This window comes from Astyanax mexicanus, chromosome 23 (genome assembly GCF_023375975.1).
Source record: "Astyanax mexicanus isolate ESR-SI-001 chromosome 23, AstMex3_surface, whole genome shotgun sequence".
In the NCBI taxonomy this organism is placed as follows: Eukaryota; Metazoa; Chordata; class Actinopteri; order Characiformes; family Acestrorhamphidae; genus Astyanax; species Astyanax mexicanus.
The window spans coordinates 17728432-17756371 of NC_064430.1; the positions used below are offsets into that span (position 1 = coordinate 17728432).

At 38.6% G+C, this 27940-nt stretch overlaps 2 protein-coding genes across 3 annotated transcripts in view; one reads left to right on the top strand and one right to left on the bottom strand.

Moving 5' to 3' along the window:
• Positions 1 to 4281, bottom strand: part of tmem163b (transmembrane protein 163b) — an 86058-nt gene extending 81777 nt beyond the window's left edge. Inside the window, exons 1-2 of the mRNA XM_007257080.4 lie at positions 3981 to 4281; positions 2228 to 2347 (exon numbers count right to left, since the gene is read on the bottom strand). Coding sequence (XP_007257142.1) covers positions 2228 to 2347; positions 3981 to 4134 — 274 coding nt within the window. The 5' untranslated portion in view covers positions 4135 to 4281. The remainder of the gene's footprint in view (positions 1 to 2227; positions 2348 to 3980) is intronic.
• Positions 4282 to 10985: 6704 nt separating this feature from the next.
• ccnt2b (cyclin T2b) lies at positions 10986 to 21743 on the top strand. Of its 2 annotated transcripts, XM_007257079.4 has the most exons (9): positions 10990 to 11209; positions 12216 to 12297; positions 12458 to 12586; positions 13184 to 13244; positions 13998 to 14060; positions 14372 to 14417; positions 17901 to 18064; positions 18915 to 18985; positions 19137 to 21743. In XM_007257079.4, exons 1-9 carry the CDS (start codon positions 11007 to 11009, stop codon positions 20142 to 20144), a joined length of 1827 nt encoding a protein of 608 aa, XP_007257141.4. In that variant the 5' UTR covers positions 10990 to 11006; the 3' UTR covers positions 20145 to 21743. The 2 variants fall into 2 exon arrangements, 1 of the variants encoding a protein (XP_007257141.4); XR_455431.4 differs by lacking the exons at positions 18915 to 18985; positions 19137 to 21743 and having other exon boundaries at positions 10986 to 11209; positions 14372 to 14730; positions 17901 to 18035.
• The last annotated feature ends 6197 nt before the right edge of the window (positions 21744 to 27940 follow it).

The following is a 27940-nucleotide window of genomic DNA, read 5'->3' on the forward strand; positions in this document are numbered from 1 at the left end:
AGTGGCTGTCCACCTTATCTATGTGAGGATATAGGTCTAGAAACATACTTGCCCAGTCCATTATCATTTTTACAAAAAAAAATTTAAATAATGCAAAGAAAACAAGTTCATATTCATAAAGTTTTATAAGTTCAGAAATCAATATTTGGTGGAATAACCCTGTTTTTTAATCACAGTTTCAATGCATCTTGGCATGTTCTCCTCCACCAGTCTTACACACTGCTTTTGGATAACTTTATGCCACTCCTGGTGCAAAAATTCAAGCAGTTCAGTTTGGTTTGATGGTTTGTGATCATCCATCTTTCTCTTGATTATATTCCAGATGTTTTCAATTTGGTAAAATCAAATAAACTCATCATTTTTAAGTCGTCTCTTAATTTTTTCCAGAGCTGTATAATTGATTTTTTGTTGTTTATATGCACTAATTATTCAGCACTTTATTCAGTTTTGTTGTACATATTTGTAATATTACATTATTTTTATATTACACAGTTGTAATGTTCTCAAAATATAATAATTTTGTACAAAATCAGACTCTTGGTTATTTTTTTTTTTTACAAAATATATATTTTTTTGTTTGTTTTGAATGTTTGAAACTGTATATTTTCATGAAATAAAACTTAAATTTTTGTGTAATATAAAATATAACAAAAACATCAATAAAACAATATGCTGTGATTAATCATGATTAATGCTGGCACTCACAGGATGACTCACAGAGAGCATCACTGCTCACTAAATGTCTGCAATTATGACACCCAATAAAATTGTAATAATGCAATTTTCAATATAAATAAAATAATCAATGTTAGATTGGCAAAATTAAATTAAATTTATATTAGTCAATTGATCTACTGATCAGACAGTACATTTATCACAATAATAGTCTGTAATAATTACGATTAAAATCATGATTTGTATATGTAATATAAAAATACAATAAATAACATTATATTATAATATATATATATATATATATATATATATATATATATATATATATATATATATATATATATATATATATATATATATAAATAACATAATATTCTCTACATTATACAATCATTCCAAAAGCCCTGCAGAAACTTAAGCAGCATGTCTCTTTTTGAGGAAGACTGACAGGTTTCTGACAAGAGGGGTGTGTCCACAGTAATTAACTGGGTGTTTTTTGGTCAGTTTCACACATGACATACAGAATACACCAATAACAGATAAGTGGATGAGAGGCAAACATTAGACCCACGACACCACCAGTCAGACGAGGCCAGAGGCAGAGCAAGTGCTTCAGTCATCGGTATGCGGAGACTACAGCCTTTTAGATGAATTTGTGGTTATGTGTTACCAGTTGAAAGTTTCCAGATTAATCATATATTTTTTTACCAGTCAAAGGTTTGGACATGTGTGTAACATTCAGTGTTATTCTTAATATACAAATTTTAGATTTACTTTAAAAAATTATTATTCTCAAGTGCAGTTGCAAAACCATCAAAAACATTAGGATGAAACTGGCTCTCATCAGGACCGCCCCAGGAAAGGAAGACCAAGAGTTACCTCTACTGCACAGGATAAGTCACCAGAATTAAAAGCCTTAAAAACTACAAATTAACAGTACCCCAGGTAAGAGCCACCAAAATGCTTTTCCATTACATTTAGCCGATGCTCTTATTCAGATTGACTTACAAGGTCATTCCTATTGCAGAGTGGGTCAATGTAGTGTTAGGAGTCTTGCCCAAGGACTTTTATTGGTGTAGCTCAGCATAATCACCCAGACCTGGAATTGAACCCTAGTCTGCCACAAAACAGAGTATTATGGTTTGAGTTTTAATGTTACTACATGATTCCTTATGTGTTTCTTTACAGTCTTAATGACTATGACTATTAATTTACAATGTAGAATCATAATTGGTCGTCGCACAAGTGATTGAAATAAAGTAGAAGATAGATCAGCATAAAATAAAAGGGAAATAAAAAGCCCATTACTAAGTATCTACTACACCCTACAGCGTATCCTTTCTGACACCTGAATCAGAATCAGAGCCGAAGCTGCATTTTCAGTTCTCTAGCAAAAACAAAGCTGTTACTGCCTAAAACTCTGTACAAAACCTGACAGCACATCTTTCACAGTCACACACAGCAAATCAGCTTCAGTCACGGACAGCAGGCTGACGTTTCGTCAGTGTGAGGATGACGAGTGGTGGCAAAGAGTGATTGAGAGGTTACTCACTGAATGCGGCTATGGCGAGGATCAACGTCACCACGATGGACACCCATGAAACCCACAGGGCCTTCTTCCGGTAATTCTGTGCCTCGTGGGGTTTGAGACGCAGGCTGCTCTCGAGCAGGTCTGTCAATCACAACAAATCACAACAAATCAATTAATTAGTCAATTAAACACGACAGACTGGATCAAGTCAGTTTAGGAACTGTTAGATTTCTGGAACAATTAGGTCCCTCTTAATTAACAGTGCAATGCCTAGAGAATACTGACTTCTCAGTCAAAGTTCCCATTCCACCTTAAATGGTTCAGCTGCTCATCTGTATAAGTAATAACTGTATGAGTAATAACTTAATATATCTCAATATGTTTCAGAGAAACAGAGAAATATGATACACATTTTATGATATAATGAAAAAAGTGCTATGTGTATTTTTTGCACTATAAAGTGCACTTAAAATCCTAGAATTTTCTCCAAAATTGTCTGTGCACCTTATGTATGAGTTCTACCAGTCAGGTTGTAAGGAGCAGTAAAGCCACCCCACTGAAATTATTAATTGAAATTTTAATTGTGTTATAAAGGAGTTTCAGTAAAGTTTCTTCAGCACCAAGAGCAGTATTAGCATTATCTGCTAACCACACTAAGTGCTAGCTCTTTCACCACCCTGAGGTGAATATATCGTACTGTAGTCTGCATGTTTACTGTGTTAAAACAAGCTACGTGGGAGGAACCGCTAACTGATAGCATGCTGGGCTGCTAAGAACCGCGGCTATCGCTGCTGCTAACCACAGCTAAAATGCTGGAAATCTAAGCTAACTGTAAATAAACAGAGGCACTTTACTCACCCAAATAAACAGTTTTCAGGAGAGAAATCTGTGTAGATTAACATCCACATTCTCATGCATTCTATGTATTCTAGCGCGTCAAACAAACATTCAGGTATATACTAGTACTTTAACTGACACTGATAACATAAGTATAACTGCATTTTACATTTCTTACATTTACTATTTTATTTATATATAAAAAATCACTATAAAAACTTGCGTCTTGAGAAGAACAAGTGTGATTAATCGCAGTAAGTTAAAGAATATTGTCGTGAATAATCTAATTACCTTTTTTTAATCGTTTGAAAATTATTTTTTAAAAATTTTAATAAATTTACAAAACAATATCCACTATAAAAATGTGCGTCTTAAGAAGAACAAGTCAGCAGTTAATCAAAAAATATTGTTGTGATTAATCTGATAATTTTTTTCTCTCTCTCTCTCTCTCTCTCTCTCTCTCTCTCTCTCTCTCTCTCTCTCTTCCCATCTAATGTTGTTTGTGTGTTATATGCTTTTCAATAGGCTGTCTCTTGCCAGGCTGTTGTTCTTAGTGCTTTTCCCAGTAAAATAAAGGTTAAACAAAAAAGAAAAATAATTTTAATCGATTGACATAACTAATTAGAAGGCGTCTAAAAAGTTTTTATTTTTTTTAAATCTGAATTAACACTGTGTTCTACTGTGTGAAAGATTTAAGACAACTTGAGAGCAACACCAGTGTCCAGCCTTAAATAGAGACAGACAGAGGAGTAGTTGTTCAGGTGAGGTAGAAAAGGTTAGGTTATCTCAACTAGATGCAAATACACCAACCCGTCACTCATATATTCAGTCAGTCAGTAATTCAGTAATAATCCAGGCAGCTGTTCTGCTGTTTACAGCGCTGAGTTTAACAGCAGCTCAGTCTAAACATCCTCAGCCCCTGTTCCCCCCCCCCTACCTTTATCCTCCACCTCGCTGATCTTCATCTCCTGCTCCATGCTGAAAGTCTCCGGGGCGCTCCCCCTGTCCGGCTCCCCGTTCTGAGGGGCCGCGTCCTCCGCGGCCGGGTCCGGGTTGCCCGCGGCGTCCGGAGCCGAGCTCGAGTCCGTCATCTTCGGTGGGCTTCAGGCGACCGGCATGCGAAGAATCTCGACACGCAAGCGAGGGACCGGCGGCGGAGGGCGCGGGAGGGGAGGGAGCGAGCAGCCCTGCCTGGGCGAACTGTGAGGAACTGTGAGCGGAGGGAAGTTTGATTCACTTTTAGTGAACCGATTCTTTACAGCTGCCGGTGTTTCTGCCTGAACCTCCCGTTCGTTTAACGAGTCACTGAATCACAAGTCACCCTCCTATAGCTTATCTAACGTTACCCTGTCGAAAGCAAAACAGTTTCAGCTGGTCGTCTGTCTGTAAACTCGTGATATAACCCTGACCAAGCTCGAGGCTACTGTGGTTGATTGACCAGCATGACCAAAATCCAAAAATCAAATCCAGCATATATTATGATTGTCACACCTTGGCCCTTCTCTGTCTTGTTTTCTTACGTTTTCTTTGCTTTTCTGCCTGCCTGTTTCTGTCATTTCCCCAGCCTGTTTGTTTTCTTCTCCATGTGCTTGAAACAAACACTAAACCCTAAACCATATCTTCTCAATAATAGCTATTTTCTTAATTCCTAATTTAATAACCTTTAAAAATGCCTTTATTGTGGTCATTTCTGTTTCTGTAGCACCCTCACAGGTTGAACTGTGCTATAGGTGAGAATTAGAGGCACAATGCTCAGCCCAATCAGCCCTGTCCCTAAACCCATACATCACCCAGTGCCTCTCCCAAACTACCCTCCCCCATTTTTTAGCATTTTTCAAATTTAAGCTGAATGTAGAGTCAGATAAAATCAGGGGACTTATTCTATGTTCACATTACCAGGCTGAAGTGACTCAAATCAGATTTTTTTGCTCAATATGACTCAGATCTTATTTTTTAATGGCTGTGTGAACATGCCAAATCATACGTAACTGATCCATGCAACATGAATGTGAACGGTCAAAACAGTCAAACGTTTTTTTTTGTTGTTGGTTCGCATGTGAGGCGTTTCAGGGACAGATTCTTTCATATTACACACAGATACAAGTCACTTTCATTTGTGAATGTGAACCGTCAAGATAACCAAACCCAATCTGAGCAAAAAATAATGTAACCGTAGCCTATGTTGGTTGACCAGCTTAACCAAAATCAAATTCAACATCAACTGTAATTGTCACACCTTGGCCCTTGTGTGTCTTTTTTTCTTACTTTCTTTGCTTTTCTGCCTGTCAGTTTCTGTCATTTCCCCAACCTGTTTTTCCCCATGTGCTTAAAAAAACACTAAACCCTAAACCATTTTTTCCATTAATAGCTAAAAATGTGTTCCTCTGAAGAAATAAAACATTTTTAGAAACCTTTTCCTAACCTTTAAAAAACGCTTTTATTGTAGTCATTTCAGTTTTTGTAGCACACTTACAGTTTCATCTGTGCTATAGGTGAGGATTAGAGGCACAATGCTTAGCCCAATCAGCTCTCCCTTCTGCTCCGCCCCTAAACCCATACATCACTCAGTCCCCTTCAAAACTATTCCTTCCATTTTTCAGTCTTTTAAAAAAAAATCCAACCACTTTGGCCATCAAAGACCAGCCTAACCAAATAAAACCAGCTACATTACTTGTATGAGGACCTTCTGATCCATATTTCATTGGATTTGCAATCAACTTCTTAGTCTTATATTATATGTTGTCTGCATTAAGGGACAGAATGTTGTCCCTTGGTGGCACCAATCCCTCTGATCTGCCACCTCCCGTCGAATAATTTTTATCCTTGCCAATGAAAAGTCAAATGAATGCTGTATTATCAGCAAACTTGATCATGCTGATTTTGTTTCAATGTATAATATATAATGTATAATTTTACTTGAAGTGTAAATTTTCTGAAAACAAACCACTGCTGTCACATCTATGGTAACTTTGTGTGGCGTTTATGTCAATGGAATTTGCAATTGATTCAATATAAAAAGATTTAATGTATATTAGTTGCATATCTCATTTGTTGCATAAATAAAAAACATATTTGTTTTAATCATTCAATCTTGAAGAAGAAGCACTGTCAATTAATCACGCAAAATAGAAATACTGTTTATTTATTTATTTGTTTGCTTGTTTTAACTGTATTTGGAATCAACAAGTAACTATATTATTGTATTAATGACGTAGTAATAAAATATGACGTCAAATAAAAAAACAAGTCGTACAATATCCTCACCGCCTGGTCTGGACTGGCCCACTATAAGAGTCTCACTGGGAGCTTCGCACTTTCCGAGGCGTAAACATCGCCAGTTCGCTACAGCGCAGTCCGGAACTGACTCGGTTGGTTTAGTGAATCAGTTCAAGTGAACGATTCGTTTGGTGGAAACCGCGCGCGCGCTGCGCTCTGAGGCGAATAAACACAGCCTACAGACAGACACGCGCGTTTAGGCAGGCACGCGCGCACAATAGAAAACAGTGAGGAGGCTCTAATTAAATAAAGATAAAACATGTTTAGCTGAAAAATGAGTGTGTTTGACTCATTAGTCCGCTCTGCGGCTCACACTGTCGCCTGGAGTCCGCCTGAGGAGCGCAGACAGGCGGCTGGGCTGGTTAGACTAACCGCGGTTTACCCCTCCCTCTCTCCCGGGCTCGGTGGTCCCTCAGGCAGACTGCTGAACAGGAGCCGGGCCGGATAATTAGCTCGGCTGTGCTCCTTCATGCTGGAATCACAAGTTTGGAATTAACTTCCATAGTTTCAAATCAGCCCAATTTAGCTCTTCCACAGGAACGAACGGAGCTAAATCCCACAGGCTTCCTCAGAGATGAAGACATATACTGGTCCCAGACTGGAGAAAGTGCTCTTTAAATGTGTCACTGACAGCCAGCATAACAACACTTTATTACCACGTAGTTTTGTACACATTATCCACTGTTCAACTGTAGGTAGACTCGAGCTTTGCTTCAGTAGAGCATCCTGTAGCTCATACTGTAGTTGAGTTTTTAGTTATCCAGCCTACAGGCAGTGTGTAAAAGAAAGCAGTGGTGAATAAACTGTGGGTGTGAATGGTGAGGAGAACCACAGAAGCTGATACTGGGTTTAATGTGTGAGATCTCAGTGTCTGGTGATGTCTGACTTTAGTTTAGGTGAATCAGTCTAAAGAACATTAGATTAGAGGATGTTGTGTCTGCTCCCATCTTGTGTCTCAAACCTAAAACTGCAGTCTGCACAGGATTCTGTTGGCAGGACTTTCTCATTTTCTCACAGTATCTTATGGAAGCCCCTTTCCGCCAGTAAGTCATAATTCTGAGAGTATGTCATAATTATAAGATGGTAAGTCATTATTATGAGATAGTAAGTCATAACTACAAGAAGGTAAATTATGTCACGTATTATCTCATAATTATGATCTCAATTATGATGTACTATTTCATATCAATGACTTACCATCCCATAAATATAACTAATTAAGACCATCTCATAATTATGGCTTACCGTCTCATAATCATGGCTTAGTATCTCATACTTAAGACTTACCATCTCATACTTATGGCTTAGTATCTCATAATTATGACTTAATATCTCGTATTGACTTAATATCTCATAAGTATGACTTTCCATCTCAAAATAATGACTTAGAAATAATGATTAGTGTCTCATAATTATTATATACCATCTTGTAATTATTACTTAGTGATCTCATAATTATGATTTAGTATCTCGTAATTACGGCTTAGTATCTCATAATTATGGCTTACTATCTCAGAATTATGACTTACTGTCTCATAATTATGGCTCACTGTCTCAAAATTATGACTTACTGTCTCAAAATTATGACTTAGCATCTCGTAATTATGACTTAGTATCTCATCATTTTGACTTACGAACTCGTTATTATGACTTAGTATCTCAATATTATGACTTACTGTCTAGTAATGACGACCTGGTATCTTAAAATAATGTCTTAGTATCTCATAATTTTGACTAACCATCTTGTAATTATGACTTAGTATCTCATAATAATGACTTATTATCTCGATATTATGACTTATTGGAGGACACTTACTTTTGTCCAAGTGGTGGAAACGGACTTCCATAATATATTGATGTAATGATATATATTGATATAATGACATATCTTAAAATTCACATAGGTAAAACAAGGGCTAGGTGAGTTCCAGGAGGGTTACATGGTGGGCATGGGCTTAATCTAGAAACTTAATTGCATTGTTTGTTTTTTTTTTAACACAAATTAATATCATCAAGAGACCCTGACATCTTTCTATAATTTGCTCTTTTTACAGACCCTAGTGTATTTTTATTCATTTTAATTTTTACTTTAATTCAGAGGGTAGGTATGTTGAAATATGGATGAAATCACATAACTAACATTTTCACACTTACCCCCTCCCCCTTGTTTTCTCTCTATCACAGACATAACTGCTGTATTTCTGTTAATATCATATCTGACAGTAGATAATATTTTTTTTATAAAACAGTAGCAATAAAAACACTAATATAAGAAAATTAGTCATAAAATTCTATAATGTTCATTCAGCTAATTGCATTGCTGTACCGGAGAGAGGATAAACTGGAAATGTACAACTACCTAAAACATTAAAACCAGTACAGAGCAGAAAACTAGTCCCCGTGTGAAGTTAAAATATTGCATGCTTTGTGTTTTTATGAGGTCTCATATTGAGCAGGAATAAACAGCTGGAAAAGACTTCAGAATCTTTCATTTGAGCATTACTTTTTAATCATGATCTATGCTCTGTGAACGTATATGTGGTTTATTTACAAAGATTATTATTATTAAGTGTTAGGTGGTCGGTTCCAACAACTGGCAACCGTATGGACAGTGTTTCTCCACAATACAGCACCTTCTTAATGACTTGTTTATGTCTCTGTTGATTGTATCCATCCATCTTGGTGTTGGCCACCCTCTTTCTCTTCTATATTTAACAGTTCCAGACATACCTGCCTTTTATTTGGCTATTCTTATAAATGGTTTAGTAGTAGTTTCCAGAACTGAACAATTTGTTGGTTTTCTTTGCTGTCCACAATACTCTCCAAATCCAAAACAGAGGCATTAGTGCAATCAGTCTTGCTATGGCATTGTCCAACTTTCATACCACTGAACATACCATAGCCTGATTAAGTTAACATTACAACTCACATTAATAAATGTCCCTTCCAAAAATGTAATATATGTATGTGAGATTGTCATATATAAAATATATATTTTGGCAATCATATATGTACATTTATGTGCAACAGATAGGGATGCACCAAATATTTGGCAACTGTATTCAGCCAAAAGTGGCAAAAATGGAATAGCAAGAATAAGCGAAAAGACCAAATACTTTAAACACAATAATTTAGAGTACATTTTAACATTAAGGTTTTTTAAGCAGAGGTGACAGGCCCACACTCCACCTACTTGTGTCACCTGACTAACACTGCTAAGTAGTAGTGTGCCATATCTTATCGTATGCAAGAATATCGCCAACATTTTTGAATAACGTAAACGATATCATACCCTGAAATACTGTGCCATATCACCCATTTTTGCACAACATTTGCTGCTTTCAGTAAGTAAATGTATGACTAAAATAGCATTAACGAGGTGAATGCATAAAAAATCACACAAACCTGCCAGATATTTTCATTTCGGTGCATCAACACTGTAGGATATGGAGCCACTAAGGTGACACTATGTAAAAAAAAAAAGTGTGGCCACAACTTATTAAAACATGGTAATGAGATCCTAATGTGTGGTCAGGATTTATTAAGGCATGTGAAAAAGATAATTAAGTCCTGGCTATATAAATCGTCCCCGCAACTAAGGCTACATTCACATTACTAGGCTGAAGTGACTCAAATCTGATTTTTTTGCTCAATGTGGCTCAGGTCTGATTTTTTCACGGCTATGTGATTTTTTAAAATCAGATTTGAGTCACTTTCATATGTGGTCCTAAATCGGATTTGTATCCAATCCATGGACATGCAACATGAATGTGAACTGTCAAATTGGAATTCATGCGTCTTTTTGCTTTTATGCAAGCGCTCTGTGCTTCTCTCTCGTACCAACACATCTTTCGGTGCAGCTGTGCAGCTATCATTGCAAAAACAGCAAAAGCAAACCGCCTGTCCTTTTTTCACCTCTTCGACCTGAGCATGAATTTCAGACCAGCTGTTAACTCTCCAGTCCAGCAAAAATGTTTCACATATAAGCTGTCGTTCACATTACACAAAGATACAAGTCACTTACATTTGTGAGTGAGAAAAAAATCAGATTTAAGCAATGTGGCACGTAATGTGAATGAAGCCTTAAGCCCTATCTGGACGGGATTCGTTTTTCAGGGGGGCATCTGTGGAAAAATATTTCACACTTCTACTCAGTGATAAAACTCCTGCGTCCGGACTGTAACTAAAAAAAAAAAACAGGACCAGTGAGTTTTTTTGGTTTTTCTCGATCACATATGACATCGCATTCAGTAGCTTCTCTATTTCCACTCGCTGTTGTTTTTTTTACATGGATCTCTGTGGAAACACACCCCAAGTGTAATTATGGTGCGTGGCAGTGGACAAATAGCTATTTTAATTAAACGCGAGGTGACGAAACTCAGAGAGGTGAGTCCGGACAGAACTAAAATTAGTGGAGGACCACGGAGTTCAGCGAAAAACAGTAAGTAATTCAGATTGTAATTTTCTCAGAGGACCCCCCTATAAAAGAGAAAATTACCCCAGGACCCCCTGAGAAATCTCGTCCGGATAGGGCTTACATTATCCTGTTCAAACACTATATAATATATAATATTTAACCTTATAAATTCTTCCTATGGACAGACTGGTGGACTGCTAGCTGAGCTGCTGGTTGTGCTGCTCTCCGGGCTGCAGGCGGCGCTGTGCGGGCTCTCCGCGGCTCCTCATCATGTGTTGTGAGGAGCGGAAGGAGGCGAGCAGCGTCGGGACGAACATGGCGATTGTGAATCGGGGCTCCACGAAATGGCTTTTCAACCGGGAGCAAATCGAGAATTCACCGTCCCGTCGCTGCGGAATCGAGCCGGACCGGGAGCTGTCTTACCGGCAGCAAGCTGCCAATCTAATCCAGGACATGGGGCAGCGGCTCAACGTGTATCCTTACCCGCCGAGCGGAGCAGGAGACGGGGTTAGGGAGCCGGTTAGCCGCCGCTAGCTCGCAGAGCTGGAGCGGCGGGCCTGAGGGTCACAGAATTTCCCGAATAACGGCAGTAATCCGGGTAGAAAAGCCTGTTTTTGTGTTTTAATTCGTCTCCGTGGGGTCAGACCCGCGGGTATCGTATAATGTGGAAGTGAAGAAGTGTTTAATAGTTGAGAGAAAGCGGCGGTTTAATACAAAGGGAGGAGGAAACGCTCTGGCTAATTGTGGCTAAGCTAAGCTACGCTAACTAAGATAGTTGGGGCTAACTAGTCAGCGCTGTTTTATAATATAAACATAATTATTTACAAGTATCTTGCATTAATAATGTTTAATATTATTAATAGCACACTGTACAGCCGAGTAAGGTATGTTAAACGTGATATAAACGGTATTAAAGCAGTGGTTTTCCTCAGCCACCCTCAACGCCTCGTGTAATCTCGTTTAGCTTAGCTTAGCTTAGTTTAGCTAAAAATATGGCTGGCTAACAGCTAAGCTAAGCTAACACAATGCTAGCAGGAGCTCTTCCTGAGGAGATATTCACATATTTTGTATAAGATATAAAATATAAAATGTAATAGAAATAAAGTACAGTGACGACAATTTACCACAATACTAAATTGCAGAATATTTAGTGTATACATCAGAACTGCAAACGTATACAACAAAAATATCAAATGGAAAAACAAATGCAAACTAGACTGGTTCCGGGAAAATTGCCATTATCACAAAATGGAGTTTTATTCCTGCTACGTTCTTATTTTTTTTCTTTTTGTGAATATTTTATCCCTGGACACAACTTTGTGTTTTAGTATACTGAAGTGTGTATGTTCTTTAATTTATTGAATTTCTTGAGTTTATACTGTGAACTAATGCTGTACTTTTAAAAAAAACGTCCAAAAAAGGGTCACCTCATATTGCGATATTATTTGTGCTCTGTTGTTCCTTAACGTTTCTATACAGCTCCCAGCTCACCATTAACACCGCAATAGTCTATATGCACAGATTTTATATGCTGAATTCCTTCACAAAGTTCCATCGAAATGTGAGTATCTTTCCATCGTATATCCTCACTGTTGTTTAGTTAGTTAAGGGTTGCCAGTGTTGTTATTGGGAGAGGTGTAATGTAAATGTATGCTGAGCTACACTGGGACACTAAATGCTGTCTGCTTGCGTTGTGTGACGCGCTGTTTCCCTTCCCACAGATCATCTCTCCTACCACTCTATTTTTGGCTGCTAAAGTAGAAGAGCAACCCAGGAAACTTGAACATGTCATTAAAGTGTCGCACGCCTGTCTTAACCCACAAGAACCCCCACTGGATACCAGTAGCAATGTGAGTATGCAGTGCTGGTGGGTAGTGTAGTTTATTGGGGGGAGTAAGAGCTGAGTCACACTGGCTGGTCCCTTGCCGAATGATGCTGCAGATACAGTCTGCTATGCAGGGGGAATAAAGTGCAGAGCAAGGGTTGGGTGTGGGAACAGAGGAGAATCCTGATTGATCTCGCACGGAAATAGCTGAGGCGACAGCAAATCAATAATAAAAAATAATGATAATAATTATCTTTATGCATGTCACAGTAGTCTGTCAGAAAATTGTGCTGAGCAAAACGTTTTGTCACATTTTGTAACATTTTGGGGATATGGAGAATGTGTTTGCTCCATTCGTTTTGTTAGTTGATGATGCAGCAACACACAGTATCCAGTCATTATTCTTATTCGTTTAAAAGTTGTGTATAACAGTTTAGAATGCTCGTCACCATTACGTTATCAACTTAGTCGTCATAAAGTCTATGGACATAAAGCCTGTATTTTTGCTGACCTCAGTAGTGCCCATTGTGTTTGCTTAGCGATAAGAGCCCATTAAAATAATTGACCTGATATGTCAACTTTGTATCATATAGCTAATGACTGACTGACTCTTGTGCTTCAGGTTTACCTCCAACAAGCCCAAGAGTTGGTGCTGCTAGAAACCATAGTGCTGCAAACACTTGGTAAGTGCAGAAAAGTCTAAATTTGCTTTTAAGACTGAGTACGCTTCACTTGGGTGTCCTTTGTGTGATTCTATACATAATTGCCACAGCAGGTTTTATTTTAAAAGAATGTGTTTAGTCCTGGTTAATTGGATATTCTCTAGTTCAATGTTTGTTAATAAATAAGGAATTAAAAAATCTGCAAGAACATGTAGCAGTACTGGGGCTTTTTTACATAGCAATATTTAAGTTTGTTTTTAATTATAGTATTAAGTTGATTTGTTGAATTTGTTTTAGCTTAAAGAAGAAATCCTGTGTGAAATGAACTTCGTGTGTGGTAATGCTTGATACCTAGTACAAAAACATTTCTTTTAGCCGATGCTCCCAACAGTCTTACAATGTTAGTGATCGGGTCATAGAAATCACTATTTTTACACCATTAACAAGTTCTCAGTGCCACGTTTTAAATGTCAGGGCGTGTGGAGTTACTTTGAGCTTATTATTGGTGTTAAAAATAGCAATTTCTTTGCGTGGGCAATGCCATGCTCCTATCGCTAGCATTGTAAGCCTGTTGAGAGCATCAGCTAAAAGTGCTGTGTCTGGGGAATGCTGAGAACAGTTTTTATATCTGTTAAAATATTTGTGGCTCTTTTTTTTGTGTATGCTATGTTTGATATTGTTTTTGTAATTTCTATGTTTAAAATACTGCTGAATTAACTTTGAAGTGTAATAAATAGTACTGTTTACCATGTCTAATCATGTATTTTATTTCAGGGTTTGAGATTACTATAGAGCATCCACACACAGATGTTGTGAGATGTTCCCAACTAGTTCGAGGTAGATGCTTCCACCTTTGTTTTACACATTCAATCTTTTAATCTGTCTCTTAATCTTTATCATTCTCATTTTATTTCCCTGTCATACTGCCAGTATGGTTCTATTCACTGCATAGTCTTTTTAAATTAGTGTTAATATATGTATATTCTTAACTACCTTTGTAAATGATGTATATTAAATGTTGTATATTGCTCTAGCTTTTGTTTGTACAGGTTGGAAATTAATCAATTGACCAGAATTCAGGTTGAATTACCATCTAGTAAGCCTGTGCTCATGTTGGTTTCCCTCTCTTTTTTCTTTTGTCTCCACAGCAAGCAAGGACTTGGCCCAGACGTCGTATTTCATGGCTACCAACAGGTTGTTACCCTGACCGTATTTATTGCACTGCCATGGCACCCTATAGCTTCCTGTCCTGCAGGGTTCTCCTTCTTGTGTCCAACGCCCTTTCGCGCCAGGGCGCGGGGTGGCCCCCTTGGGGTGTCCTGCTGCCCGGTGCAGTGCGGTGTATTGTACGAGGGCCCAGTGTTGGCGCAGAAGGTTGAATGCACAGTGTGAAGTGTTGAGGTGCTCCTGAATATTGCTCGGTTGAGAGTGCATAGGTCTAATGACTCAATTGGTAGCCTGAATATCAGCTAAGAGTTGCAAGGGTGTAAACTTAGAGACTGTGACGGTAAGTACTTGCACGTGCAGTTTCTTTCTTTCCTTTTTTTTTTTTTTTTAAACGACAAGACACACAAAATGCCAAAAACATTTTTAGCAGCAGCTGTTGGACTACAACTTTTGGATAATAGTGTTCTCTTATCGTCAAGTAATAAAAACGGGACACAACTGGTATTTAAATAAATAAATAAATAAAAAAAAATCCAGAACAATCAAGTTTATTGGCATACAAATTTTATTTAGATTGCCCAGCTGCTAAAAACAAACAAATGCAATTAACCTTGTTAAAAGTCGCGAGACAAAATAATAATGCCAAAAACAGTGGTATTTTCTTACACATCAACAGATGTACCCAGCCTAGAGAAAAAAAATAACAGGTAAACCCCATACAATATCAGTGTACAGTTTATACTAGGGATGCACTGAAATGTAAAATTTTTTGCATCGTAAAATATTTGTACCCCTCTTAATGATTAAATAGTTTACATTTTTTTTAAAGAAAAGCATCTCAGAAAAGTCTGAAAAGAAGCTACATTTAAAAAATATTTAATACTTATCCCAGCAGACAAACCAACAAATTACAACACATTTGTGTCAGTAGTGCAGTATTAGTAACATTTACTAAAGCATTGCTATTCCGGTCGCATACTTTCTTCAGCATTGCTGTTATAATCATAAATTTACTTGAGCAGTGTTCCACAAGTCAAATGTGAACAAAGATTACACACAAGCGCACAGGCAGATTTCCTCTGATAGGCAGCAGTCTTTTGCTAAACAAATGCTAGCGCTATTGAGTTAGTTCAACTAATGAAACTATCCTAGCCTGTACAGCTCATATCTTTCTGCTGGAAAATTGACAGTTTGTCAAGCATGATACGTGAGGAATAAATTAAACCTTCTGTTTTGATTGCCAAGTATTCAGTTTATCTGAATCTGGTTATACCTACAGGATATATCTGTTATTTGTCAACTTTTACCGTGTGGGCAGTGTGCCAAGTCCTGCTGGAAAATGAAATCTGCATCTCCGTAAAAGACGTTTGACTTGATATAACATGGTGGAGACTTCACACTAGACCTCAACTGTTAAAGAGATGTGGATTTCATTTTCCAGCAGGACTTGGCACACTGCCAACAATGCCAAAAGTACCAGTTGGTCTTATAATATTAAAATTTTCAAACTCATTATTTAGATGTATTACACACAGAGGGATTTCAAATTTCACAGAGATAGTTTCACATTTAACTGTATTACTGATAAAGTAACTTTTCAATGATATTCAAACTTTTTTGGAATGCACCAGTATTTATTGAATCTCTATTCAAATACTAATGTACATAGGGCAAAATTAGTTTTTCACTGACCCTCAACCCCCTTTTATTTTTATTTATTTTTTTATTTTACTTTTAATACTACACCACTATTGTTTTCCCTCTACTAAGTAGAAAGATAATATATCTATTTGTTAATTTAAATAAATAGACACGCAGGAAATTTAGACACGCTGTTGTATTTCTAGATTTCCAGTGTTTTAGTATGACCATTAAGCTGCATTGTTGTAACTAGATATCAATGAAGTTTAATGAATATGTAGAGGAACCTGTATTTTTGTGATCCTTTAAATCAGCCACTGTTACATTTGTAACTGATTATAAATATACTTATATATGCTTATATGAATTTATGCTGAGGAGAGATGTAAGCTTTGTCATTACGTTTTTTGATGCTGAGACTGTGTTCCTGTGTACATTTGCATTTCTGTGCAGATGAGAATGCTCATGCTTTGTTTGTTGGTAAAGCAGGTTTTCTGGATTATGGGGAGGCTGAATGTGTAAATCATTTAATGTTGCTTTTCCTATCACAACATAAAACGGTTACAGTTGTTTATCTGCACAAACTGCTATTAATCGCCTGTTTCTGATCACAACTTGACTCTTGACAAGAAGACGGATGATGTTGGGATGAATTCAAATTTAGTCTTTTGAAATTAATTTACATTTCAGACATCTAAAGCCCTATTGGGATGGGATTTAATTTAATGTGGAGGTGGAGTAAAGTGTGTTACTGCAGGATGTCTAGAAAAATGGCCTTATTCCTCAGAAGTGGGAGTAACTATTTAATTTACACTCTGCCCACACAATGTAACAACCAATCTTACAGATTTTAAGTTTAAAATCGGCAGCTACATGTTTAACACACGTATGAGTATGTATTGACTGTAGGTCACACTACACAATGACTTGCCTACCTAATGCCAGGTTCAAACTACACAACTTTTTGAGTCGTCAGTTATTGTGTCTTTCACACTACATGACTAATTGACAACACAGTGTAAAACCTGTTTTCTGTAGATAAACTGAAATATACAGGCATGCTTTTTTAGTAAAATACATTATTGTACTTAATACAATTAAAAAAATACACAGAATATGTAGTTCATTATTATTTTTAATTTAAAGGTTTTAGCTTTTAGCTTCATTCACCTCATTCATAGAAGACTCGCTTGCAGGTACCCTCTAGAGTTTAACAGTCACTTACTGATATAACAGGGAGAGAGGAAGTGGTCAGACTCTCCATAAACTTCTCTGGTAATGCAAGGGGTATGTTTTCAACTGGTGGTTTTCTCTTTATCTGTAATTTCATTGGCAGTATGTGGCCGCTGCTCCTGACTCCCAGTCGCTGACTGGGTCGGATATCCAGCATGCCATTTATTTGCCAGGCGTTTGCAACGGGTCTGTGATCAGTCAGCTACAGCTCGGTGTGCGTCTTTCAGTAATTCCCTCTATGTGACTCAGAGCATAAATTTGTCTGGTAAACGGAAAACGCTGCACCTGAAAAACTGGGCTAAAATCGAGTAGTGTGAACCTGGCATAAAGCTGCCGAAAGTGTGGAGCCCGTGAAAAGTTTTGGCCCACTGTTTGGATTTTACTGAGGTTTGTCACAGACAGGCATCAAAATCTTTACTGTTGGGGCACATTCCATTGGCCAAATGTTCGACGTGGCCCATTTAACCAAGACTAAGAACAAAGTTTAGGCAATAATTACATTTTACTCCAACTTCCTATGGAGAACAAACACTGTCCCAATAGGGCTTAAGCTAGTTTAACTGATTCAATAACCTAATTGAATCTTTCTGTCTCTCTTTTTTTCTCTCTCTTTCTCTCCTTTTGTCTCCTATGTAGCCTGCACCTGACCACATTCTGCTTGCAGTACAAGCCCACAGTGGTGGCCTGTGTGTGTATCCACTTGGCCTGCAAATGGTCCAACTGGGAGATCCCCATCTCGTCTGATGGAAAACACTGGTGGGAGTACCTGGATCCCACGGTCACCCTGCAGCTGCTTGACCGTCAGTGTTTCCAGCTGTCTTACTTTGAAATAGCACAAAAAATAAAGGGACTTTGTGTTTTGGTAGATTAAGTCTTTGTTATATCAATAGGTCTAGTTCTTAAATCTTATACTGTTGGAAATCCAATTTAATTTCCCTTTTAAATAAGAACATTTGCATTGGACATGCATTTATAAGATGCACAGCAAAGCTGAGTATGTGGGTTGTGCCTGTGAGAAATTTGCCATATCTTTTCTAGAAATACCTTAGCTTGTTCTGCTGTTGCTATTGGCACTTGGGCTACATTTTGAGCTTCCGGTACCCACAGGTACTTTTAGCAAGAGGATAGTAGCTCCTATGAACATGGGCCCTGTTACAGTGGTCAGTAGGGTCCTGCTGATCTGTATAGGGCCTGTGGTGTTCTGCAAAACCAGGTTGCGCCATTATTTGGAGTAAGCCCTGCCTAGTACCATTTCCAGGTTGAAGGCCAAATTCCATATAATGGTAAATGGGGATACAGAGACAGGATACAAAGTGGGCGTCCCAAGAAGATGAAACTCCAGGAAAGATCAGACACCAAATAAGTCAGTGGCACAGAGGATTTTGCTCATTGTCAATGGGCGCAACCTACATACTCATCTCTGCTGCTCCTCCCACAAATACATGTTCCTTACAAACTTGGCAAAATTTAAAAGGGAAATCAACAGGCTTTCCAATTGTTACCACAAAAAAAATACTGTATCTAGCAAACACAAATTTCCTTTCTTTTTTTGGTGCTGTGCTTGTTTCTGGTTCTATAGCCTTGAGTGGGTTTGTCTCTGCAGCTGCTGCACACTGACAGTGTCCCCTTTTTTCCTTTCTCTTCATATAGAATTAACGCATGAGTTTCTACAGATTTTGGAGAAAACGCCCAGCAGGTTAAAAAGAATCCGAAACTGGCGGGTATGTTCTCTTACGTTCTTCTTGTTGCAATGCTTTGGCAGTGTTAAGGCAATGGCATTTTGGGGTTTTCAAAGACATTAAAAATATTCATGACATTGTTGAATGTTGGGCATTCAGGATTGTAATATCATCTGTTGTTTTTATTTTTTAGGCCACACAAGCTGCTAAAAGATCAAAAACAGAAAGCCAACCAGTGGACTCTTCTTTCCAGACTTCTTCCCTGAGCCAAGAAAGCCTAATGTTGGATGGCAAGACTGACCTCATGGGAGGCATGTACTCTGAACCTTCCACCTCATTCCAACTGGATGGTGGCCCTCTCTCCCTTAATGGCCTGTCGAACTTGACCTCCTCCTATGGCTTTGTGGCCCAGAGTACCCAGCAGCCTGACGCCTTCCTAAACTTGCAGGGGGCGTCCGTCGGCAAACACAGTCAGTGTCCGGCCCCGGTAGCCACGCATAAACTCTCCTTGGAGAAGTACCGCGAGAAGCAGGCCGCTGACCTCCTGCAGCGTCGGAGACACGCAGACGAGGGCGACTTGCACCGCAAACATCTGCTTCCTGATCCCACGGGTCCGGCTTCATCTGCAGCGCTGTTGTCGTCGTCCTCTTCCTCAGGGTCTCGCGCTAAATACAGCCAGCCCGGGCAGGAGCGAGCATCAAAGAGCGGCTCGCTGAAACGTCGGCATCCTTCCTCCTCCTCCGCCTCGGTGGAGAACGGCAGTGCGAACCAGGAGGAGCTGAAGATGAAGATTAAAGTATCGGAGAGTGGAGGAAGCAGCAGTGGCAGTAGTAGTGGTAAGAGCAGACACAGCCCTCGCTCTGGCCGAGAGAAACACAGGGAGCACTCGTCCCAGCGAGCGCCCAAGCACGACGCCTCGCACTCGCACGGCCACACGCATGCTCACGCTCACGTTCACACGCACAGCAGCCACCACAAAGCCCACCGTTCCTCCAAGACCCACTCTGCCCCTGCTCCCTTGCCTATGAGCCAAACCCTGGGCCATGCCCAGCTGGGAAAGATGGGAGACAGCAGGAGGCAAGGGGAGGGGCAGAGTGCAGAGGGAGGAGCCTCGCTGTGCTTGAATGGGCAGCACATGGACTACACAGACACATTCAACATGCTTGACTCCTTGCTCAATGCACACAACATGAACTATTAACCCACATACCCCACAGGAAAAAGAAACACAGATGGTTTTACGTGTAAAATTTTTAAAAATGAAGAAAAAAAGTTTTTTTTTTTTTTAACGAACTATTTTACGTTAGGATCAACCAGTCCGTTACATTTCATATTCTCCCTCTCTTAATTTAACCATGCTATGTTGCGCTACTCAAAAAAAGTACAAAAAAGACAAAAAGAGAGAAAAGAAAAAAAAGTGAAAGTTGTAGTTATGTATGTAAACAGTATATTCACAGTTTAAAAGCTTCCTACGAGAACAGCCTGTGAAATCCATGTGTACTGTAATTGCGTTTTCATTCCAGCTGTAGCAGCGGAAGAACGGCAGATTACACAAATAGCGACAAATCTTTAAATGGTTCTGTAAGTGTTTGTACTGTATACTTGATTCTTTTCAAATCAAAGGGATGAAATGAAATTTGAAAAGACTTTGCAGACTGTTTATGTATTGAAGGTGCAGACAACTGTTCACCCTTTTATTTCCCTTGTTTTTAAAAGTTCTATCTGTCAGAATATAATTCTCATTATGCTCAGGTTTGGAGATGCTTAAATGTGTAACATTACATCTATAAACATATCTATGTGGGAATGTAGAACGTTGGCGATTCCGGCTGTAGGGACTCCTGAACCTAGCGACCTCTTTCTCATCATAAGTTCATAAGTCCTTGAAAGAAAAAAAAAAAAGAAAAGAAAAAAGCAAAAATGAAACAAACCCCTTTATTGTCCTGCCTTTATCTTTGTTGTGATGGAGTGATGTCCATCCTCATTTGGTGGCATGTATCTTCTTCATGAGTCTAGCGTATGGTTGGTTCCTTGGGCTGCGGGCCTTGATTTATTTTATTTTTGGTTTTTTAATTAATTTAGTTTAAATGGCTTTCCTTCTTCCTGCCCTTCCTCCTACCTCAATAGCCCTTTAAACTGACGTGGAGGCCAGCAAACTTCGGGTGGGGTGGTGTGATCAGATCAGGAGGAGGGGGACTATGGGTATTGTAGTCCTTCCTGTCGTGACCGTAATCATATGCTTCTGTTTAAAACCATGCTTGCTGAGGTTGGCATGGCCTGGCTTTTCCAGACACAGTTATAATCTGTGTTTTCCAGAAGCTGGTTCTTAGCTTCCAGTGTTCCTGTAGCATGTTTGCTGCACACATTCTGGAAGCAGCCTCATGGTCCTATGGAAGGGCTGTTGTGCCCTGTTGTTTCCCCCTCATATGATGTGGATATTGCGAAAACTAACTCCAGATCTTGCATTTTAACACTGGAGTTAGTTTTAATACAGGAGTGTTCCAGTTCTCTATACCAAAATCTCTATCATTGTGTTCATAAGGAACTATCCTCAGATCAGGTTCAAAGATGGAACACCCTCCCCCAAAACACCCAACACCCCAAGGGACCAGTAGCTCAACGCCAAAGGCAGTGCCTCATTGTAACACATACAGTTGCAGTGCTTCAGGAGAACGTTTTTCTTCGCGTGAAGTGCTTTTTATTTCCCCCCCTTTAACGCCACAGTTATTTGTAATAGCCTTGAATTTGAGTCGAAAGTGATGTTGGACAATTACCTAATAAATCACCATGCAACACAAAATGGAGTCAGTGTCTTTTTGTTTAGGTAAAATAGTAAAAATGCTAAATTCTTCTTAATGGTATTATGGGCTTACTTTGTTTATTAAAAAGGTTTTTCATCAATTAAAAAATTTGAGAAAGACAACACAAACACAAAATGCAGTTTTTAAACCTTAACTGAGGCTTGTGAGGCCTGCAGTTCTTTGGATGTTTTGTCTTTTGTGACCTCTTGGATGAGTCGTTGCTTCTCTCTTGGGGTAATTTTGGTCGGCCAGCCACTACTGCAAGGGTTTACCACTGTTCCGTGTTTTCACCATTAGTGGATAATGGCTCTAATGGGAGTTTGCTTTTTTCTACCATAATGAAAACCTTCATTTATAAAAACTGCATTTTGTGTTAGTGTTGTCTTTGACTATTTTTATTAGTTTGATTTAAATATTTGAGTGACAACCATGCAAAAAAACAAAACATCATGAAGGGACACACTTTCCACACCATTAGTGTTAATGCTGGTTATTATTACTCTGCATCTTCTAACGTATGCATCATTTTAAGGTACTACTATTGTAAACTCAGTTATCATCAAGTGAATATTTGCTGTACACCCGTGCATGGCTCTCTAAACCATCAGTGACCAGTAAATTGAAGTAAAAGAGACCAGAGTCTGAAGGAAGATTAAGTTTCCACTGTCATGCTTCCCTCTGCTGACATTTTTATAGAGATGAGGATTTCATTTTCCAGCAGGACTTGGCACACTGCCAAAAGTGCTAATTGGTCTTAAATAATATTCCAATTTTCTGAGATCCTGACTTTTGGATTTTTATTGGTTGTAAGCCACTATCAACAATAAAAGAAATATCTTAAAGATCACTTTGTGTGAAATACATGTTCATAATGATTTTCACATATTTAACTAAATTAATGAAGTAATTTTCAATAATATTCTCTTTTTTTTGAGATGCACTAGTATCTTGGAAAGGTCTATAGGAACTCTGGTATGAAATGGAAACATTTATAATGAGTACAAAATGTTTGCGAATATCCTACCTTCATTTACCCCCAGCATTTGTCAATGCTTACAACCATAGTGGAATAGTGCTGCCCATAAAAGGAATCACAATTTTTACACCATTTTACAAGATGGTGGCGCTTGGAGAGCTACCTCAATGTACTGTGTGTATAAACAGTGTTTTTAATAAACTAGCTGTGCACTTTCAAAGTTCTTAGTGCCTTGTTTTAAATGTCAGGTCCTCAGAATTCTACAAATAGTGTGGAGCTACTTTGAGCTTGTCTTTGAGCAATTTAAAAAATGCAAAAAAAAAAAATGGAAGGGGCACTGGGTGATGTATGGGTTTAGGTGTGGGGCAGAAAGAAGAGCTGATTGGGCTAAGCAGTGTGCAAGCAGTTGGACGTCACCAGGGGAGGGGTATTACTGATTGACTGTCTCTCTCGCTCGCCTAATCGCGTGCGCCCTCTCTCTCTCTGACTGTCTCTCTTTTTTCTCGCTCTTTGCCTTTTTTCTCTGTCTCTCTCTCTCTGACTGTCTCTCTTTTTCTCGCTTGCTCTATTTCTCTCTCGCTCTCTCTCTGATGTGATTGACACCACTAATATAATTTGATCATAATTAAGTTCAATTTTTATTATGAAGTTGATAATGGTGAGGCTATACAGAATGCCCTGTTTGTAGCCTGATACAAAATCATGTTATATCTTTTTAAAGGAGGAAGCACCTTTAACCTGAAAAAATATAATTGAACTGTTGTATCAGAGAAATTAAAAATTACATATTACAGATGATTTCAATAAAAAAGATAAATCCATTGAACTACACAGGGCAGACAAAAATGGTGGCGTTAATAATAGACAATAAACTTCTTATATTTAATATGCTGATGATACATTATGCTTCTCTGTAACCCCAAATACATAAATTACAAGTTGGTTGTGCTCCGCAAATTATGAGGGGCCGGTCTAAACAGAAATGCCAGGGCTGATTTTTTTTGTCCCAGTCCAGCCCTGAATGGAGGTGGGCTTTTCAACAAAAGTTTGTACTATCATGTTGTTTTACTTCAGCCCAAGTCCATTTCACACTGGATTTCTTATTTAATATTGTTTTCATGCTTAAGCTATTCACCCTGCTGTAGTAAAACCTCACGGTGGTTAAAATAATTTTAGAAAGCCACGACAGGGTGGATGTAAGCATTCCAAGAAATAAAAATTGGTTTCGCTAGAAAATATGATTTCTGTGTTGTCTAAAGGCTTATACATATGATGAATAGTAAAAAATATTTTAATCTCTTTAGTCATTTGACCGCTTTTTTGAAGTTTTTGAAGGCCAAAAGCATTGATAGTGGTCTGATAATGGCCCAATTATCTTTTACTTTGCAAAACATCGACTTTTTACTGTTTTAATTTTTTTTCTACCTTCACCCAACTGATTTTCTGTCTTAACGTCCACTTTTAGTACCTGACCTTTTGTTTAGGTACAGTTTCTCTGTATCATCTGTCTCCACGTCCACTGTAATATCTGTATACTCCGAATCCCTGCACTTACTTACAGGAGGGGCTTTAGAATTTTGGGTTAAACAATTTTGGCCTGACATTTCTCAAAAAGATTTATAATTAAATAAAGACAAGGGAACCCTGTGAAAAAGGTCTGCTGGTCATCCAGAGAAAATATAACCCTATGCTGGTCAAATATATAACAACAAGCTCACCAACCCATACCTGTCAAGTCTCCCGTTTTGGCCGTGAAACTACCGTATTTTACTCCTCTTTCCCGCTGTCCTCCCGTATTAGTATTTTCCCGTAAATTTCCCGTATTATATTAAAATAAAAAAATATATATTATTGAGGAGACAGGGAGCTGACTGCTCTGTGTCTCTTAACCAATCGTGCAACCGGTTCAAGGAGAAAGTCCCGCCTTTCAGGAGAAACAGCCAATCAGCTTGCAAAGGAGGGTCAGTGTGGGGAAGCCACAGGCAGCTAGTCGGAGCAGCTGATGTTAAAACATATCTGGATATTCAGCGATTTTTCTAAAAGAAAGGGAACGGTAGGCTAATCATTACAACTGTGATGAGATTTTTTCTGATAGCTGCTTAAAAATACTCGTCTCTGAAATAAAACACACAGATTAAACATTTTAAAATAAAAAAAAAATACAGCTTGAACTAGAAATGTTAAAAATTAACTAAACTGATCAGGGGTGGAGTGATCAAAAGATTCAGTTTGCAGAATTTGTGCACCCTTTGTTCAATTTTAAATCCATTAAATAAATAAAAAATATATTATAAAAAAGAGTGCATTTATGCCAAAAAGAAATGAAATCTTAACTTTTAAAAAATATTTGGAAAAGTGTTTTTAATTTGGCTGTATTAAAAGAATGACATATGTAGTAATGTCCGCAACATTTCAGATTCTGATAATCTAATTGTGTGTAAGTGGTTCACATGTCGTTATTTTAGATTTTTTTTGTAAACCTGTCTTAAAATGTAAGGGATACTGAACCTACGTTGGGCTGGTGGGACAACTTTAAGCGGACAGAGGAAAATATCCCTTATTTTTTAATCGAAAATTTGACAGGTATGCACCAACCTCCATAGGCTATGTTTTTCTGGATGACCAGCTGGACTTGAGTTGGATTTGTTAGCAAAAAAGACACTAAAATGTAGGATATGGGCTATACCAGAGTTAGTTTTGAGAACAACTGGTAAAAAGTCTATCTAGGAATTGCAAACACAAAAAAAACAGCCCAAAACATTCATATTCCTCACCACTAGATGGCTGTAGTAAGTTGTGTAATTTCTGGATCTCTTGCTCTGGATAAGGTGGAGAGCTGTGCACTCCAAACAACAGTAGTCACTTGAGACCTCTTCATTCCCCGTGAGACTCAGCCCTGATTTATGGAGATTGTCACTGCGTTATACTTGGAACGCTGGTGGAACGTAGCGAGCGGCCCTCTTGATTGTGCAGGTGCATGCCTGTGTACGCTCCGACTCAGCAAAGCCGGAGCCACGAAGGGAGATGCTCCACTTTCCTGCTATCTCCCCTGCCTTGTGGTGCTGTAACCTCAAAAAGAGACTTCAGAATGGAGCTTTCAAACTGCTCTATAAATGAATGCGGATTCGCCAGCCAGCGTATCCCAAGATTCCTTGTGTACCAGTGTTGTTAAAATACAGTTACAGTAGAACTGCACAAATAGTTGGTGACCCAACTCCGTCAACCAATGGAAAAGGACTAATTCAGGACTGTCGGTGTTGCCTGTTGTTATTTGGGTCACAGACCACTCCCACCTCAGAACTGTATGATTGTATCTTTCCACTGAGGGACTGAAGAGTAGAACATGAGTGTAGGGACAATGACATGCCAGATGTCCAGACACAGGAGCTAGTATCATGTCCTATGACTTTTACCATTTGCCATGACCCACAGAAGCTAAAGAACACTGCACTGACCTGTTGGATATACTACACAGCTCTTGAATAAAATAAGAGTCCACTTAAAAATCATGACTTTCTTTGATTTTACCAAATTGAAAACCTCTACAATATAATGAAGAGGAAGATGGATGATCACAAGCCATCAAACCAAGCTGAACTGCTTGAATTTTTGCACCAGGAGTGGCATAAAGTTATCCAAAAGCAGTGTGTGAGGAGAACATGCCAAGATGCGTGAAAACTATGATTAAAAAACAGGGTTATTCCACCAAATATTGATTTGTGAACTTGTTTTCTTTGCATTATTTGAGGTCTGAAAGCTCTGCATCTTTTTTGTTATTTTAGCCATTTCTCATTTTCTGCAAGTAAATGCTCTAAATGATAATAATTTTTATTTTGGAATTTGGGAGAAATGTTGTCTGTAGTTTATAGAATAAAACAGCAATGTTCATTTTACTAAAAAATCAGAGAAACTGATCCAGAAACTGAAGTAGTCTCTTAATTTTAATCGGTTAAAGCTGCATAATTGATTTCAGACATAAAGAAAAAAAAAATATGGATAGGAATTAAGAAATCTTGAATAAATTTGAGAAACATAAAACCTTGATTAATCCAAAAGGAAATTTAGCACCATTTTCATTTTTTGTGACATGTCTAAAAAAGGCAGATTGTGTTTGATTTCTCTCATTTTTGCTCCATGGAGTGCATTATTAATATCATGATATGTTAAAGCTGATGTCTGTAAGTTTTGGGATTTGTGGCCCTCTCTGGTGAAAATGGGTAATTGCAACAGAGCCTGCGAAAGAATCATTTTAAACTGGGCGGGTGTGATGTGGTCTCCTTTCAGAGCGGATGAATCCGATTCCAGGTTATGTTCAGTCAGAGAGAGAGAGAGAGCACTTAGTCAGAAATTTCACTCCTTCATTTCTTTGTTTTTACTATGAGTGAATGAGCTACTGAGCTCTGAGTTTCCCATTCTGAAGTCTCCATTGCTCCACCAGCTGCTCACGTTCAGTAAAATTGAGCCGGATTCTCTTTTAGAGACGCGTGACGTGGTCAGAAGAACTTGTGCGAAAAGTGACCCAACACCCCAGTTTTTGGAATGAATATATTAGTCTTAGCAGGGATGGTTGTTTCAGCACACTGGTACCATTAAACACAATATTTTTTCCCTTTCCACTCAGAAATGTTTCTGCTTTCAGTTTAAAAACAAAATAATATGGACTTTAAAATTAACGATGTCTGTAGAAATCTGGTAAAAAATCTTTTTGATATCTCAGTGTTGTTCTGTTACAGATGAATCACTGAAAGCTAAGTATTGCTACACCATTCATGACCATGAAAGGTGTAGCATGTATTATCATCAGGATTTGAACAGAATAAAAGTAGGTTGGTCCAAAAGGCAAACTCTAGACTAGCTGTTCTTTGAGACATCGTTTTTACGCATTGACCTCCTACATTTCTCTTAGTGCCGCCGCATGACTTTCCTAATAGAGCCGGAACTCCACCGTTACACAAGCCGGTTCTGGATTAGGCACTGCGGGTCGTCCTTTCAGGTGCCTCCTTTTTCTGCTGAGAGAATTGGCCTTATGAAAAGGTAGCATTGTGTGGAATGACACGCTCATAGCCTGGGCGGGGGGAGGCAAGAGAATGAGGTAGCTACCAGGGTGGCAGTGAAAGAAAAGTGCAGATTAGGGCTGCCTTATTTTCGGGCAGGAGGAGTAGCTCAGACGTACAATTCCGGCTGTCTGTGCAGAGACAGGCGGCGTTTAGCGAGATTGCA

Coding starts and splice junctions, on each gene's coding strand:
- ccnt2b (XM_007257079.4), top strand. CDS start 11,007: ATGTGTTGTGAGGAGCGGAAGGAGGCGAGCAGCGTCGGGACGAACATG. Junction 12,298..12,457: donor TCACAAAGTTCCATCGAAAT/GTGAGTATCTTT, acceptor CCCTTCCCACAG/ATCATCTCTCCTACCACTCT. Junction 14,061..14,371: donor ATGTTCCCAACTAGTTCGAG/GTAGATGCTTCC, acceptor TTGTCTCCACAG/CAAGCAAGGACTTGGCCCAG.